The 15,443-nt window shown below is 40.7% G+C and overlaps 1 protein-coding gene across 1 annotated transcript; it reads left to right on the top strand.

The window, feature by feature from the left end:
* The first annotated feature begins 163 nt into the window (after nucleotides 1–163).
* Nucleotides 164–8,009, top strand: LOC139303531 (sodium-dependent neutral amino acid transporter B(0)AT2-like). Its single transcript, XM_070927374.1, has 12 exons — nucleotides 164–199; nucleotides 2,508–2,727; nucleotides 3,165–3,322; nucleotides 3,549–3,669; nucleotides 3,800–3,975; nucleotides 5,072–5,182; nucleotides 5,279–5,520; nucleotides 5,775–5,958; nucleotides 6,040–6,241; nucleotides 6,621–6,780; nucleotides 6,914–7,076; nucleotides 7,441–8,009. The coding sequence occupies exons 2-12, from the start codon at nucleotides 2,508–2,510 to the stop codon at nucleotides 7,678–7,680; spliced, it is 1,977 nt and encodes a 658-aa protein (XP_070783475.1). The 5' UTR covers nucleotides 164–199; the 3' UTR covers nucleotides 7,681–8,009.
* The last annotated feature ends 7,434 nt before the right edge of the window (nucleotides 8,010–15,443 follow it).

Below are 15,443 nucleotides of genomic sequence, written 5' to 3'. Positions count from 1 at the left end.
TTGAGAAAACGGGAAAGTGGGGTGTCACATTTCAAAACAGTCCTCAAGTGGAGGTGGACAAGTCACCATGTGATCCACCAATAGAGGAGCCAGGAGGAGTCTAAAGTAGTAAAGTGGCAGCAAGCGAGTACACCACTTGACTTTGGCTTGAGAGCATTTGGATAATTTTTCAAGGACTTCTACTATTTGATAGCACAAGGTATTTATCAGTCATTAATAAATACATGCCGTTATTTCCAAGCGCGTAGATTGTACTGTTGTTATTGAGCTGGTAGAGGCAGTAGACCTGCATGCTTTATTTGCCTCCTAAACAAGCATACGTGGCATGCAGTGTGTGTGTGTGTGTGTGTGTGTGTGTGTGTGTGTGTGTGAGAAATGTCACTGCCAGGTCAGTGTGACTGAAGAGGACTGCACTGATTCCTGTGGGACTGATAACTGTCGTGGAATAAAGTGGGTCTGTAGTTTTAGATTTTGCAGGACCTGAACTTTAACGCTGTTGCAGCCGCTGGTCAACGGACAGAAAACCATGTTTGACGACAGGAGCAGACTATTGCATCAGCATCCTTTTGTTTGTCATTAACTAAAATAAAACAGGAAGGGAATATCTGATAATAAGAAACTGTCTCAGGTGAGCTGGAGAAAGTGCCACGTGTTATGTTTGACAATCCAAGAGACGTGGATAAAACGAGATCAAATGATTAAACTTTTTCAACCTAATTATTTAAAAGGTTGATAAATTGTCAGTTAGCCTACAGGGGTTGTCAGTAACAGACAACGCCTGTTTTCACAAATACGTGTGGAGTCCGGTCCCACTGTCACTTTTAAATTGTGGTGCTTAAACTGGCATCTGTAGCTTCCAGTCACACGTGTTGGAAAATAGAAACCTAAGAGGATCGGAGCTTAGGCTTGTGCTGCGTTCAAGGCTCCTTGCGTGTGTGTAAACAAAAGCCATTGGGACTCAATTATGTCCCCCAAAATATCATTTAGGCTGAGCTAAAAGCTGCAAATAGATGTCGAGTTGGACCTTCATTCTAAAATGTAAACCCTTTCATTACAAAACTACGGAGCCCCCAAAGGGTCACGGCGAGATTTCTTACGAGGACTGCTTTTGCGTATACTTATAGCGAGGGAATACAAAAGAATCATTTCAGCATTTCAAATGTGATGATTTGCTGTTTTTCTATCACTGAAAATGTAGGCTAATATATTTTGGGTTTTTGGATTGTTAGTAGAACAAAACACGCTATTTGAACACCTTAGGCTCTGATGGATAATTTTTTAACATTTTTACAATCTAATAGACGATTAATTAGGGAAATAATATGATGAATAGATAAACAGGATGCAGTCGTCTATGTGGTGTGTTCTGTATACGGGTGTACACATTTCGGACAGCCCTTGAAGTCAACACTGTTTAGGTGGGTGCGGTTCACACGTCACGCAGAAGAAACAAGCCTACAGCTACACCAATAAACCGCGAGGATGCGCGCGTGGTGGCAAAATTAACATTTTGCGCTTGTGTATCTGTTTTTTTTTATATCTTTCTGTGGAGTTAAACATCGGCATCAAAGTATCTGCTATGTTACATTTAATTTGGGGAGTGGAAACCGAAGAATAACGTAGCTCGCGCTGTGTTTGACACCATAGTAAGGGTCCAAACCGAAGCCGCACGTGGTCGTTTCCTCATTTGAACGGAACGAAGAATAAAATACTATCGTGGATATTTTCCGTGTTTTGCCATCTCATCTTGTACCTTTCCTCTGACGACACTAGCTGATGACCAGGTCAGTGTGGTCCGGTTTCTGTGTGTTTACAGTGAGTCCAGACAAAGACGTGGCCATGCGGTAACGTTACCGCTCAGTGGTGTGTTTACCTCAGATAACCTTACCGAACAAAGAGGTTACAGCTGCCTTTATTTCTTAAAAATGAAGATGATATAAATATTTGTTTGTTACGTGCTCTTAGAAATGTGAAGTATGTGAGGAGATATGTTTATGTCTCGTCCAATCATGGATTATTTTATATCTGGGTTATAAAGCGAATACAATTAGTGTACTAATACTACTACTATTAGTGTAATTAATCCCCTGGTGGGGTCGCTGGTTGCTTTTTTGTCCAATCAGATGCCGGTTTATCAGTCACAGCCAGTGGTGGAAGAAGTACCTAGATCTTTAACTTAAATAAAAGTAGCAGTACCACAGTATAGAAATACTCTATTACAAGTAAAAGTTCTGCATTCACAATTTTCGTTAGTAAAAGTTCAAAAGTATTAGAATGAATATGTACTTAAAGTACTCATTATGCAGAAGAATGTATATGATATTATAATTATATATTGATTATAAACATTCATGTGTACATTGTTGCACACTGTGCTGCAGGATATTGTGTTGACCATCATGGATGATCAGCCACAGTCTTATTTCATCAGTGCAGTGGTTATGTACTAGTTCACATTTTAACCAGTCTCTTTCTTTTTTTTTTTCTTTTGTCCCCGGCTGTCTTAGATGGAGAAACAGCCTTTGCCAACTGACGATGACAAAACAGGAACCGCGGAGTCAGAGATCAATGACTACGCTGATGAGGAGAACCAGCAGGGCCCCTCTGAGGCTGCCGCTCGAGCAGGATGGAACAGTAAAATAGAGTATTTTTTGGCACAGGTGGGATTCAGCGTTGGGCTCGGCAATGTCTGGAGGTTTCCATATTTGTGCCATCAAAATGGAGGAGGTGAGGATCTATTATTATTATTATTATTATTGTCCATCCATGTTAGATGACCAAACCAAATCTGAGCAGTACATTATTTAACATACTGTTCATAGATGTACAAAGATGTGTAAACACGCAAAATCAAAATCAACTGCAACAAGTTGAAGTAGTTTTTTACTTTCTATAAAGCTTGCTGTCATGTTTGTCTTATAGTGGCTTCTTATGAAACAGTTGATCCGAAAGAGCCTCACATGTCTTATTTACCCTGAAGCGTGGATAAAACATCAACTCAAAAGAACATTGTGTTGCAGGCAGCAGTAATAAAAATGATTTTGTGGTATTTAAAGAAAACATTCTGGCACAAACATCTGCTTCTCCTTGACATCATTTTTGTCGAGAATAGGAAATTGCGGTGCTCCTTTTCTCACTGACTCCTGGCCCCTGTTTTTCCTCAGGAGCTTTTCTCTTGCTGTATGTGCTGCTGATGCTGCTGGTGGGCATTCCCTTGTTCTTCCTGGAGCTGGCAGCCGGTCAGGCCATCCGACAGGGCAGCATCGGAGTGTGGATGTACATCTCTCCCAAGCTCGCTGGGATCGGCTACTCCAGCTGTGTGGTAAGAAATGATTGAGCCACCTTCTAATATTATTACATTGTTCAGCATATGATGTTGCATGCATTCCAGGTGTCGTTTTGAGTTGTACATTTCTGCTTCAGTCAGTAATTGTCTGTTTTTCTTTTCCTTTTTTGTTCACCTTTCTTGACATATGGTAAATGGTATTTAAAACACAATAGAATTTTCTTATGACCCTATTAATTCAACTCAACTCGAATATCCTCAGGTGTGTTTCTTTGTGGCTCTCTACTACAACGTGATCCTTGCATGGAGTCTTTTCTATCTTGGGAACTCATTCCAGTACCCTTTACCTTGGGAACAGTGTCCAGAACTGGGGAACGTAACAGGTAAACACACAGCATTAAGGTTCAAAACTGACAAGACATGAGCAGTTATTAAATTGTAACTGTATTAGCTGTGTGTCACATGTAAGACTAGTCATTCATTATCTCTTTTTTTTTTTCCTCTTTACACCAGTTAAAGAATGCGCAAAAAGCTCTCCCACGTCATATTTCTGGTACCGCAAAGCTTTGGATATCACAGACTCGATTGATGAGACAGGCTCTTTCAACCCTTACATCGTCTGCTGTCTGCTGGCGGCCTGGACCATTGTGTGCCTGGGAATGTTCAAGGGTATCAAGTCCTCTGTCAAGGTAACTGTGCGATCTGTTGTGGCTCCTGGCTACAGGTAAAATGTGGTATTGTTTTGCTTACATTTAGCAGCTCTTAGATGTTTCAATAGAGTTGTGAGAATCTGGAGCTTTAAACCCTGAAACTACTGGAGCATTTTCCAGTTACTAGATGAGTTACTACTTGTCACAGTTTTAACTGTCTGTCTGTCTGTTTATCTACGTTATGATATGCATGTAGGAGTCAGATGGTTCAAATATGCATTTTAAATTGTTCTGGTAAAGGTTGGTGCTTATATTTCTAAGAAATATTGTAGTTGTTATGGTTACTAACCACAACAAAACATTTTAAATACACCCATCACCATTTCAGTGTTTACTTTGGGACCAGCTGAGCGGCAGACTGAGCGTTGAATAACAGAAATGTGCTACATTGTTTGGGCATTCTCAGTTTGGTCAAATCCCAGTCATGTGTTGGGATTTCCTGTGGGTGATGGAATGTCGGGCTAAGGTGTTGACCCACTTTGAATGGCAAAATCCACTTTATGTGTTTTAAAGTACTGGCAGTTTTGTAAATTTGCATTTTTTTAATATTGTGATGTTCTCAACACATCAGCTAATTCAGTCTTAGCAGAGCTATAAATTATACAGGTTACATCTGAGGGGAAGTCTTATCCCGCTCATGCTGACATCAGGTTTTTCACACAGTTACTGACTTAAGCACCTGGCATCTCGATTACAAGGGCCATATGTTCACTGTATAACAAGCAGCAGGCTTTACACTTAAGACTAGATGAAACGTCAGTTATCTCTATGGGGAAAATGGGTTATTATAGCAGCAAAATGAATAGGATTCAGCAGGGAACGAACTAAAAGACACTTAACAAAAGCATATTGAATGTAACTAAGCAATTTAAGGAAAAGAGTGTGTTGGAGCACAGCTTACTAACAATTTCCAAAGATGGAAATTTGTAGAAATAAGTGCATTTATTCCTGTAAATAATTAGCAAAAACAGATATGGAGGCACTTGTTTATACATTAGCAAAACCAAATAACTGACTTCCACTTGTGGCTGTATGGATTTACTTGTTCATGGAATAATTCATTCTCTCATGATAGGTGATGTATTTCTCCTCCATCTTCCCCTATGTGGTGCTGTTCTGCTTCCTCATCCGAGGACTCCTGCTGGACGGGGCCTTACAGGGAATCGGCTACATGTTCTACCCCAAGGTATCCGCAGTTAAAATGTCTGGTCGAGTGTAGAGAAGGGAGGCAGATGTGAGTATTTCCCTGACGCAACTGTTGTTCTCTCCATACATTTTGTAGCTGGAGATTTGGGCAGACATACAGGTGTGGCGGCAGGCAGCCACCCAAGTCTTCTTTGCCTTAGGCCTTGGCTTCGGGTCCATTATCGCCTACTCCTCCTACAATCCCAAGAACAACAACTGCCACCGTGATGCCTTCATTGTCTCCGCTATAAACTTCCTTACGTCTTTGCTGGCCACTCTGGTGGTGTTCGCTGTGCTCGGCTTCCGCGCCAAAGAAAAGGTCACAGAATGTGTAGTCAGGTATGTTTAACTTGAGCATCAACACTACCCCTGCTACAGTATGACTTACAATGTAACTGTCACTATTATATAAATATGTATTTGTCCCCCCATAATGGTACAGACTATGGTACACCCTGTGTAAGTCTGTATGTTTGTCATGGCCAGTATCTAGAATGCCTTTTAAACTTTTTTTATTGGCCCAAGACAGTTTGTTTAATTCTGCCTCTGAGATTCTTACAGAACTTTTCTTCTTCGTCTTTTTCTTTTCTTAGTAATTTGAGGGAGTTATCAGAGCAGCTTCACCTCGGTTATTTGGACAAAAACCTGATGCCCGGCTTCAACTATACTGATCCCAGTTCCGTGGCTATAGAGGACTACAATGCCTGGTTTAAACAGTATGGAAATAAGATCCCTGGCAATTTAACAGAGTGTGACCTGGGAAAAGAGATGCAGAAGGTAACGATTGCCGATTTGCTTTAGTGGAATTCTTTTGTATTTTGTGAACATAAAAACTAAAGCTGGTTTGTTTGTGTTCAGGGTGTGGAAGGCACAGGCCTAGCTTTTATTGCCTTCACAGAGGCCATGTCACTCCTGCCTGGCAGCCCCTTCTGGTCAGCGCTCTTCTTCCTCATGCTGCTCAACTTAGGACTCAGCACCATGTTTGGCACTATGGAGGGCATCCTTGCCCCACTCACTGACCGCTTCAAACCTCTGGCCAACAACAAGACCAAACTCACAAGTAAACTCCTGTTCTGCCTTCATGCAAGCCTCAATATCACATTACAGACATGACTGAAGATAGTTAGCTAGCTAGGTTTGTGACAAGATGGTACATGTACCGATGCTATAAAATACTGATTCCCATTAAGTGCTATTAGACAGTAAAGTCTTACCTCACATCCCTGCAGGCGATTAGAAAGTTACAGCCAGTAGATCAGTGTCTTCAAAACAGGATTTCACTGACACCTTCAAAGAGAGAGGGAGCTAAATTACAAGACTTACCTGCTAAAGTTATTTACCTCAAAGGTTTTTCTCCACAGTGCTTGGTTGCGTATGCTGTCTTTTAAAGAAGTTGTGTTTTATCCTAACATGTCTGTTCTGTTTGTATGTTGTTGCAGTTTTCAGCTGCATCATTGGCTTTCTAATTGGCCTGCTCTTCACCCAGCGTTGTGGGAACTACTTTGTGATGATGTTCGATGATTACTCTGCCACTCTGCCCCTCATCATCGTGGTGGTTTTTGAGACCTTCAGTGTGTCTTGGCTATATGGAGCTGATAGGTGAGGTCTATTTTCAGACTGTGGGTAACTGTCTCAACTCTTGAAATCTTAAATTCCACGTAAATGTCAGCTAAATCAGTTTAGTTCTCTGAGTCATATCAGACTTTGTCACAAAAATGTGTCATTTCTGAAGGTTCCTGGATGATATTGAGGGGATGCTGGGCTGGCGTCCCAGTGTGATTTACAAGTACCTGTGGAAATATATCTGCCTACTTGCTATGCTGGGGCTGCTGGGAGCCACCACCGTTCGCATGTTCATCACACGCCCCACTTATATGGCATGGAACCAAGAGAAGGTAAGAGAAAAAATACTCCCTTAATGTGTTAATGCTGAAAAAAAACCAGCTAGTTGAGATGGGCGTGAATGTTTTTATTTGTGGACATTGTGGAGTCTGAAAGCAGCTCAGTTATCTAAAACGTCAACAACTTTATGAACTGCAGCCAAAAGACATGTTGCGTCTTGAGTAAGGCAAACTGCTCTTTTTTTTTTCTCTTCACCTAAAAAAAGTTGTCTTTCTCCCTCCACACCTACTTCCCTACTTGAAGGAAATAATTGACGGTGAACTTTTCTCTGTTCACATTGAATATGTAATCCAGAGTAGTTATGAGTCCTGGTGGTTTAAGTTTTTGAGTGATTAATTTGATTCCTTCTTTTTTCAGGCTTCTGAGGAGCACCTGGGGTACCCTGGCTGGGCTCTGGCTGTTTTGGCTTTACTGATCATATTTGCCATGATGCCCATCCCAGTGGGCTTGATCCACGCTGTTCTGCAGGACAGAGTAAACCAAACACCCAGAGATGGAGAGAGTGGCCAAAACAGCATTATTAGCAAGTGTTTAACCCCCATGAATGACATGTCAGAGCTGGACCAAAGGAGCAGGACCTCTGCTTCCTCTTCCTAAACATTGGACGTGATATTACACAGCTGGAAATGACTGGCAGTCAAACTTTCACTGCACAAAGCACAATTCAATGATCTGTCACGTTTTAGTGCAGCTGTGGCACAGAGAGCTAATTCCAGTGAGTGACAAAAGAGTACTTATTTTAATATTCAAAAACGTTTTCCACTTTTTTACTTAAATGAAGTCCAAACATATCCAGAGGATAATACTACTGTTCCAACAAGTACAACTTCTGTGTAATATGGAAAATATGGAACAAATAACTTATTGCTATGTAGTAACTGACAACTGTTGATTGTTAGAGTTGAGCAAAATGCCACAGACGTCATGTCCCTGCATTTTTTAGTTTTGTATGAATCGTTACACTTATATTTCTTTGTAAAATATTTTTTGTAAAATATTGTACATTTTTATTTGATTTTGATTATTAGCCTTAATGTCGTAACCATCCAAGGTAGACTTACCGCGAGACATGAGATTGTGAAACGATAGTATATGCTCCTGTGGAAGCCACAAGTCTGTATGATATCAACCTTCTTTTAAGAAAAACATGTTTTATGTCTCGGAGAAGTACTGCACTACCCACAATCCTAAAGTGTAACAGCGACGTCTCTGAGTGGTGGAGCTTGCTGTTACCATGGAAATGTTTACCACACCAGCGAACGGCTTGTGAGTTACTGCCATACTGCTACCACTGAACTCCACAATCATTTTTTTTATCACAGAGAAACCATGATTTCCCCTTCTGATGCGCTGTGGTTTGCGCTGCACTATCGTTAGGTGTGAAATTGTTGGAAAGGTATCATTCGCAATGGCTTATGGGATGAGTAGTTCCTTCAACTATGAACACAGTCTTGTACCTCTGCCTTTTGTTTTTGGTTTTCCAAATGTTCTTTTGCTCCGAATCAAGTGTTTCATCTTATAGTTCCAGGCTTTAAACTATAAGGATTTTCTGAAACATCAATGGACTGAATGAAAGGGAAATTCACTTCCAGAACCAGAGCCATTCAAAGCCGTCCTAGTTTTTCAAAACCAGCAACCTTTCACTCCTCGATTTGTTTACAGAATTACAGCTTATCACTGTCCAGAGTCTCTTCCACATCTATTTAAAGTTACCGTAATAATTACCTCGTAACTTAATTTTTACAGCCCAGTAAATGAGACAATTGTTATGAAAATTGTTTTAGGCTGGGCTTTAGATGTGAGTTATGACAAAAATGCTGAGCCTGAATTAAAACCAGTAAACGATGGCATTGTGAGACTTTTACTAGAGTTAAGCTATGTTGACATTAAGTACAGTTATATATATTAAGTACAGAGTATTAATGCTACTCACTACACAGAAGCCATCTAACCGTGTTTACAGCTGTGCAGTGTATGTTTGCAGGTGTATTGTGCAGCTACACATGTATGTTAACATTCTCTGGTCAAACCAACTTGAAATCCAACAGCTGATATACAGTATCTGAGCAATCGGCTTTTGGCTTTGTTTTACTGTTTTATTGGTAAAAAAATAACAACTCAGACTCTGAATGTGCAAGTTTCCGTCATCCTGTCATGTTGATTGATTGTTAATTGGGGGGTGGGGAAATCATTTGTTGTGGAGCACACAAGGACCGTTGATTTCTGCTGTGTCAGTCCACAGCATGGTACAAATACCAAGGTAAACTCTGTGTAAGTCTATGTTAATATGTGTATAGAAGAGGGAAAACGCTTGCAGTGTGTAATTGAACATTTGTGAGATTTTCCTACATTTCTTATTATTATTGAAAATGTACATGACACATTGTCTTGTGTTTTTTAAGCTCGAGTTTTGGAGGAAACTAATGGCATGTTTGTTAAAACAGGCTAGACAAAGTACCTCACAAAGTACTCCTCTACTTCAGATTTAGGTGCAGTATATGATGTAATTAAGGTGTCTATTTTGTAAAAGATTTTTTAGACTTAATTGCATGATCATCACGTCCTTCTTTTTTCTGAAAAGAAGACCGTGATGAAATAAAGGTGTAGTTTGAGGTTGTTGTTTTTTTTTACATTTTCAGTGTGTTACTATCTATGTATTGACCTTGAATGCTGTTGAATGTTTGTGTACCAAAACTAAGTGCCTTCAGATTTAAGATTTAATGAGGCTGATTGAACAACAGGTTAAAAGCATCTTTTTAAAAAGACTTTTTTTTTTGGCAGGTTCACTTTTTAATAGTGTATGTCATCTGTACATGAGAAAATGTAATATAATGTCATTGCAATGCAACATGTTTTTGCTATAGATTTTCTTTCAGCACTACAGTATATTGAAATCATGTTTGAAATGCAATTTAAACATTGCTTGGACTTTTACCTGACACGGTCTTAAGTATTGACTTGGTAAATGGTTTTCTATATTTACATTTTTAGAAGGTGATTTTTAGGATGTCTGTCCATTTCCTTTAGGAAGTAGACGTTTGTTTGCAGGTATGAATTAGAGTTGTACAACTCTACGTTGTGCTGGTAAATACAAATGAATCCTTTTCCCCATCCTACATTCTGGTTGAATTTGTTAAATGCAATATGTTGTGTTTTGTTGTATCCTCTCTTCTGTATAAGATTTCATGGTATGTACAGTATAGCTGGTGATTGTAGTTTCAGTTTGGTGTTTACCGAGGCCAGCTCCAAAGCAGAAATGAAGTACTTAACAGAATTATTCAATTTAAGGGGCAAGTGTCAGCTGGGATGAGAGGCAGGAATTTGATCCACATGTGCCTTTTGAAAATTGGACGTATGAGGCCGATTTCACACCTTTCATTGCTGTCGAGAAGTAACAAATATTGATTGAATTAATATTCTGTTGGCAAATCAGCTCAGACAACTACTCCCTCAGATAGCGACCTTTTCTTTCCACTATTTATGTTAGAAAGCTGCATACATACAGTTTCCTAGTATTTCTTGCAGGGCGTCTCCGCTGAGGCATTTAGTGGTTACGTCACCTGCTTAGAAGCCCAGAAACGCAGGCAGTTCTTTGAAGGAGTAAAGAGCATTTTTCTGCAGTCATGCTCTCCACCAAAACCTGCTTGCTGCGTGTCACTGCCCATCTGCACCATTATCAGCCTGGGAAAGTCTATCAAGTCTTCTGCCAGGGTAAACAACAGCTGTATGTGAGGACATGTAGAGGCATGAACATTTGTTCTTCTTACTGACCTGTTATTATACAATGTGAGACTGAATCTGCCTGATTGAGGACAGTTTTGTAGCTAGATTTCACTTTCTGTCTTAGTGTGTCTGCCTGAAACATGATGTTCAAGGCTATAGGGACCTGTGTTAAGGCAGATGACCTATTGTAGCTTCAGCTTTCAAAACACTGTTTTGCCACCGTGAACAGTTGGCGCATTTCTTTGTTTCTCTTTCATAGTCAGTCCTTGAGCAGTTTGAGTGCCCTTGCAGGGCCGTGCAGATTATGGGAATGGGACGCACATCGCCCTTCCAGAGAAGTGTTTAAAACCAGCCAGCTCAGAAGATCAAATATCAGACCGTTATGGTGACAAATTAAACGATGTACAGTAGATCTCTATCTCCAAATTGTTCATTAACACTGGGGAATTAAGTATAGCCGTAAATCTAATAAATTGTCTATACATACCTGAAAAAGAAAGAAAAAGCTTACCTGATTATGTACATTATACTGTTTTTTGGTATTGTTCATATTTAAATAGAAAAAATAAATATTTCTAGTGTAATTCTAGATCTTATCCTATAGTTGTTTTTTTTGCAGACTAGTTGTTTGAACTTCATATCGAATGCTCAGCACTTTGTGTAAGCCAGTTGCTCGAGGTTTAAGCAGTACATTTATGTGTCAGTAGGGAGCTCTGTTGCACTCATGTCAGAAAGCTTTCCTCAGCCGAACACCGTCATCTTCCAGTCTGTTGTGTGACCTCTGCAAAATCATTTAAGCTCTGATTTGGTATGTCACTTTTAGATTATTATTATTTTATTATTATTATTAGATGGCTCTTTTTCTCATATCACTACCTTTTTAAGACCTAAATAAAAACAGATTTTTCTTGCTATGAGCGAACAATCACTGTCACTTTCCTGATTTTTTTTTTCTATTTCTGTTCAAACTACAAATTCAAGGTCAAAACTTAAAAAGCTTACAAGACATTGTGGCAGGGTAGGACTTCATAAAGGAAAGCCTCTAGCATACAGAAGACTTTTCTGTCACATCCATGTATTTTTTCCCTTTGTAAGACCTCTTTGTCTGTCGAAACATAGCACTTGTGTAAGCCATTTTCTACACTTGTATGGGTGTGTGGAAGAGTACTCACAGGTGTCCCCGTGGAAATATTGGGTGTTTGGCGCATCTGGGGACAGTTGTCTTGGATGCAGTCTCACTTGAGTCAGCAGAGAGGCAGAGAGGACAGGCCAACACCCGGCAGAGAGAAACACGACGTCTTCGCTTCGACCTCAGGTAAACACGACTGACAAGATCGATTTAAAATGTTAAAACCTTATGCCTTTGCATAACGGTGAATGTGTTTGTGTGTGTATGTGTGTAGGACAGGGAGTTTATTAAACTGTTTAAGAGGCTTTGTTTTAGAGCGAGACCAGGTTGGGTTTGGTACATACAAGTGGGAAATTATAACAAGGAACAACAAGCTGTAGTGTGAAAAACAACTGCAATATTGTTTTGCCTGTTATTGAGTTGCATATCTGCTTATGGTGAGCGTGAAAACTCCCTCACCAGCCCTGATATCAGCCAGGAGAAAGCATGTATATACTAAACTTTCAAAGTAAGTAAACCTTAGAAAACCTTCACATAAAACTAATATTTATGTTTCCATAGATTACATTTTTTGCATAAATCTTGATTTTCATTCGTAGGTGTCCACATCTACATGGCAGACCTGGCAGCGCTCTGCCTGCTGCTGGTGTTTCCACTGAGCAGCTCCCAGAGCACCCTGCAGTCTGAGCACAAGATCGGTGCCCATCAGGCCCCGGCAGCAGCACCTCCTCCTCCTCCTCCTCCACCACCACCACCTCCACCACCACCACCACCACCACCACACATACGTGACCTGCTCAGAAAAGAGGAAACCACTCATTTAAATGCAAAGCGAACATGTAAGTGTATTTCCAGGAAATGCTGTTCAGGAGAACTGCAAACATTCATATCTAACGTGCACAATATTAATGTCAGAAAGGCAGCATGTGCCTAAATAACATGTTCTAACTCTCCTTTTTTCTGAACGGGATTCGTGTTCGTGCCTCCGCAGACGGTCGTGTAGACAAAGACAATGCCAAAGTGGGTCTGTTCATAGCTGCGGCCATGGGAACCTTCGCTCTGATGGCTGCAGTGTACTGTATCTACAACAAGTTCTACACCAAACACCAGTACCTGCACACCCAGCTGAACGATGACTCAGGTAGACGAACTGATTTTTATTAGATTGTTTTTGAGTTTGAGCCTCTTTCAGACTTAAACTGCAGCTGCATGGTACCACATTGTATGGCCTGCAGGGACTTTCAGAAACCTGCATGGACATTTCTTTTGTATGCCCACATATTTTTTTTTTGTACATGTAAAAATACACACATCGTATCTGCCTACACTACAAAGCGCCACGACAAAAGAGAAGACTGTCAACTGACACAAAACAAACAACTACAAGCATGTCTCTCACAGAGTGACAAAATGAGGCTAAAGATAGAAATCATCTCCTCATCAGCAGACACAAAGAGACACTTCAATCCAGAGAAAACTGCTCTCATCAGCATCTGATCTATTTCCTCTCTCGTCTCTTGGGTATCATTTAAAGCATTTCAGGTCGGCCAGGTTATCAAACATGAGCGTGCTATGTCGTGTCAGTTGACGCTGTGCAACATGACATCTTGGTACTGAAGCGCTTCCTGCTTGCTGCCACTAATACATGATGCTGCATGGTGGAGCTTTAATAGTGGAAACACAACAGCAAATGTGCGTGTCCACAGTAGATACAGAAACAGGATGGTTTTTTCCTGCCACTCAGTGCAACTTAATGGTGTCTTATCCTCTCTCCTGTAAGACAAAATCTAATTCATAGGAAATATTTACACATTTCTTATATATCTCTGTCCGCAGATTTAACCACAGACCCCATGGACCCTCCCCCCGTGTTTTTCCACGCCTCCGCTGGCTCCAGCGCAGTAGATGTGCGGAGAGCTGGTTATGGCTCGCTCTCGGACACTCCATCCATCATCTCCGTGCCACCCAGCCTGTCCCCTCCTCCCTCTGCCATGCCCTTCCCTCCCCTCTTCCTCTCCTCTCACTCTCTGAGAACCATATCAGCCAAGGATCTGGAGAAGAGCTGTATCTGATGCTGGACACTGTGAGACTTTTGAATGACCGTAATGAAAAAGTAGTTGCTCGTTGAATGTGCATGTTATTTCCCATTATCTACACACATCAGACAAAGTTTGCATTTCTAGGTTTTTATCAGCAACATTTGGTGGTAGACTATACAGGAGAGTCCCGATTGACCTGCTGTGATGTGTCTCATCCACCGGCTGCAGCTGTCAAATCTGTCAGTACCCTTTGTTAACCATGAACCTCCTGACCTGTTGCCCTCCCGCTGCCTATAGCCACCACCAAATCTGCCCTAAACATTTGCCTGTGCATCATAACCTGTAGTATGTAACTGTAGTCACTTGTGCCGTACGTTTGTACAGCTACAATAAACTAGATCTTTCCTGCACCTTCGTTAATACCATCTATCCTTTCAGTCGTCATCCAGTATGGTGCCAGAAAAAAGAAAGAGTCTAGAGACGAAAGAAATGTTGTCTTGCTTTTTATGCACAATAATTACAGTCCCGCAACTAAGTGACATTGGACATCTTTTATGCCAACAGGTGTAACTGATTATTTAAGCAAAACATGATTTACAGTATGTGCCTGAAGAAATCATGAAATAGAGTTGTTTGTTTTTAGGTTGAAAAGAATTGTTTTGTCAGAGGACATTTTGACTCGTCATAGTAAGAAAAGCACAGGTTGATGTTACTAATAACATTAACAAAGGCATTTTATTATTTACAACTGTGCTTTTCCTGCTGCCACATGTCAAGATGTCTTCAGTGAGAAAGACTCAGCTACACCACAGGACCTCAGCTATCAGGGTAAAAAAAAAAACATTTACATGCAAGGCTTTAAAAAAAGTACTTCAAACCATGCACACATTGGTTGGTGGCACATTGTTGGAAGGTGGTGAAAGCCACACACTTACAACTGCAATGCAATATTTTCTTTTAAACTCTATGTTCATCACTAATATGCAGTAAATATTTGTTATCTATCATTTGCTTCTAAACTCTGCAAAGATATAACTGGAGAGAGCAGTTCGCCATTTGCTATCATTTTTTATTTAGCTGTTTTAGCACAAGTCTCATGTACCAAATGACTGTTTATAAATTCAAGGTAAGCAGCACCTCTCACAGCCATGTGAAAGGGGTTTGCAGTATTGATGCGTTATGGCAGCTCTGCCACTGTTGGTATGACGCACAGGGCGCATAGCTGAGAGGAGCGCACAGCAAAGTAGAACCCGGAGCCCGTCTTATCGTTTTATAGATCAGATTGTTCTTCTTTTTATTTATCTTTCACTCTCAGACTCGCGTAGCATTTCTCTGGATCTATAGTCCCTTTTTTTTTTTTTTTTTTAAAGAGCGCAAATAACCGGCAGTCCCACCCAGAATCACCACGGCGTCCTGGGAGCAGCCTGCCCCGCCCGTGTAACAAATACCCGGGAACTCTGTTAATATGC

The sequence above is a fragment of the Enoplosus armatus genome, chromosome 20 (assembly GCF_043641665.1).
Source record: "Enoplosus armatus isolate fEnoArm2 chromosome 20, fEnoArm2.hap1, whole genome shotgun sequence".
In the NCBI taxonomy this organism is placed as follows: Eukaryota; Metazoa; Chordata; class Actinopteri; order Centrarchiformes; family Enoplosidae; genus Enoplosus; species Enoplosus armatus.
Note: the sequence above shows the minus strand (reverse complement) of the source record. Positions and strands in the feature narration are given on the sequence as shown.

What these genes read in the sequence shown, in the direction of transcription:
- LOC139303531 (XM_070927374.1), top strand. Translation starts at nt 2,508, where the DNA reads ATGGAGAAACAGCCTTTGCCAACTGACGATGACAAAACAGGAACCGCG. An exon ending in TGGGAAAAGAGATGCAGAAG is followed by an intron (nt 5,959 to 6,039) that starts GTAACGATTGCC and finishes GTTTGTGTTCAG; the next exon opens with GGTGTGGAAGGCACAGGCCT. An exon ending in TGGCTATATGGAGCTGATAG is followed by an intron (nt 6,781 to 6,913) that starts GTGAGGTCTATT and finishes TCATTTCTGAAG; the next exon opens with GTTCCTGGATGATATTGAGG.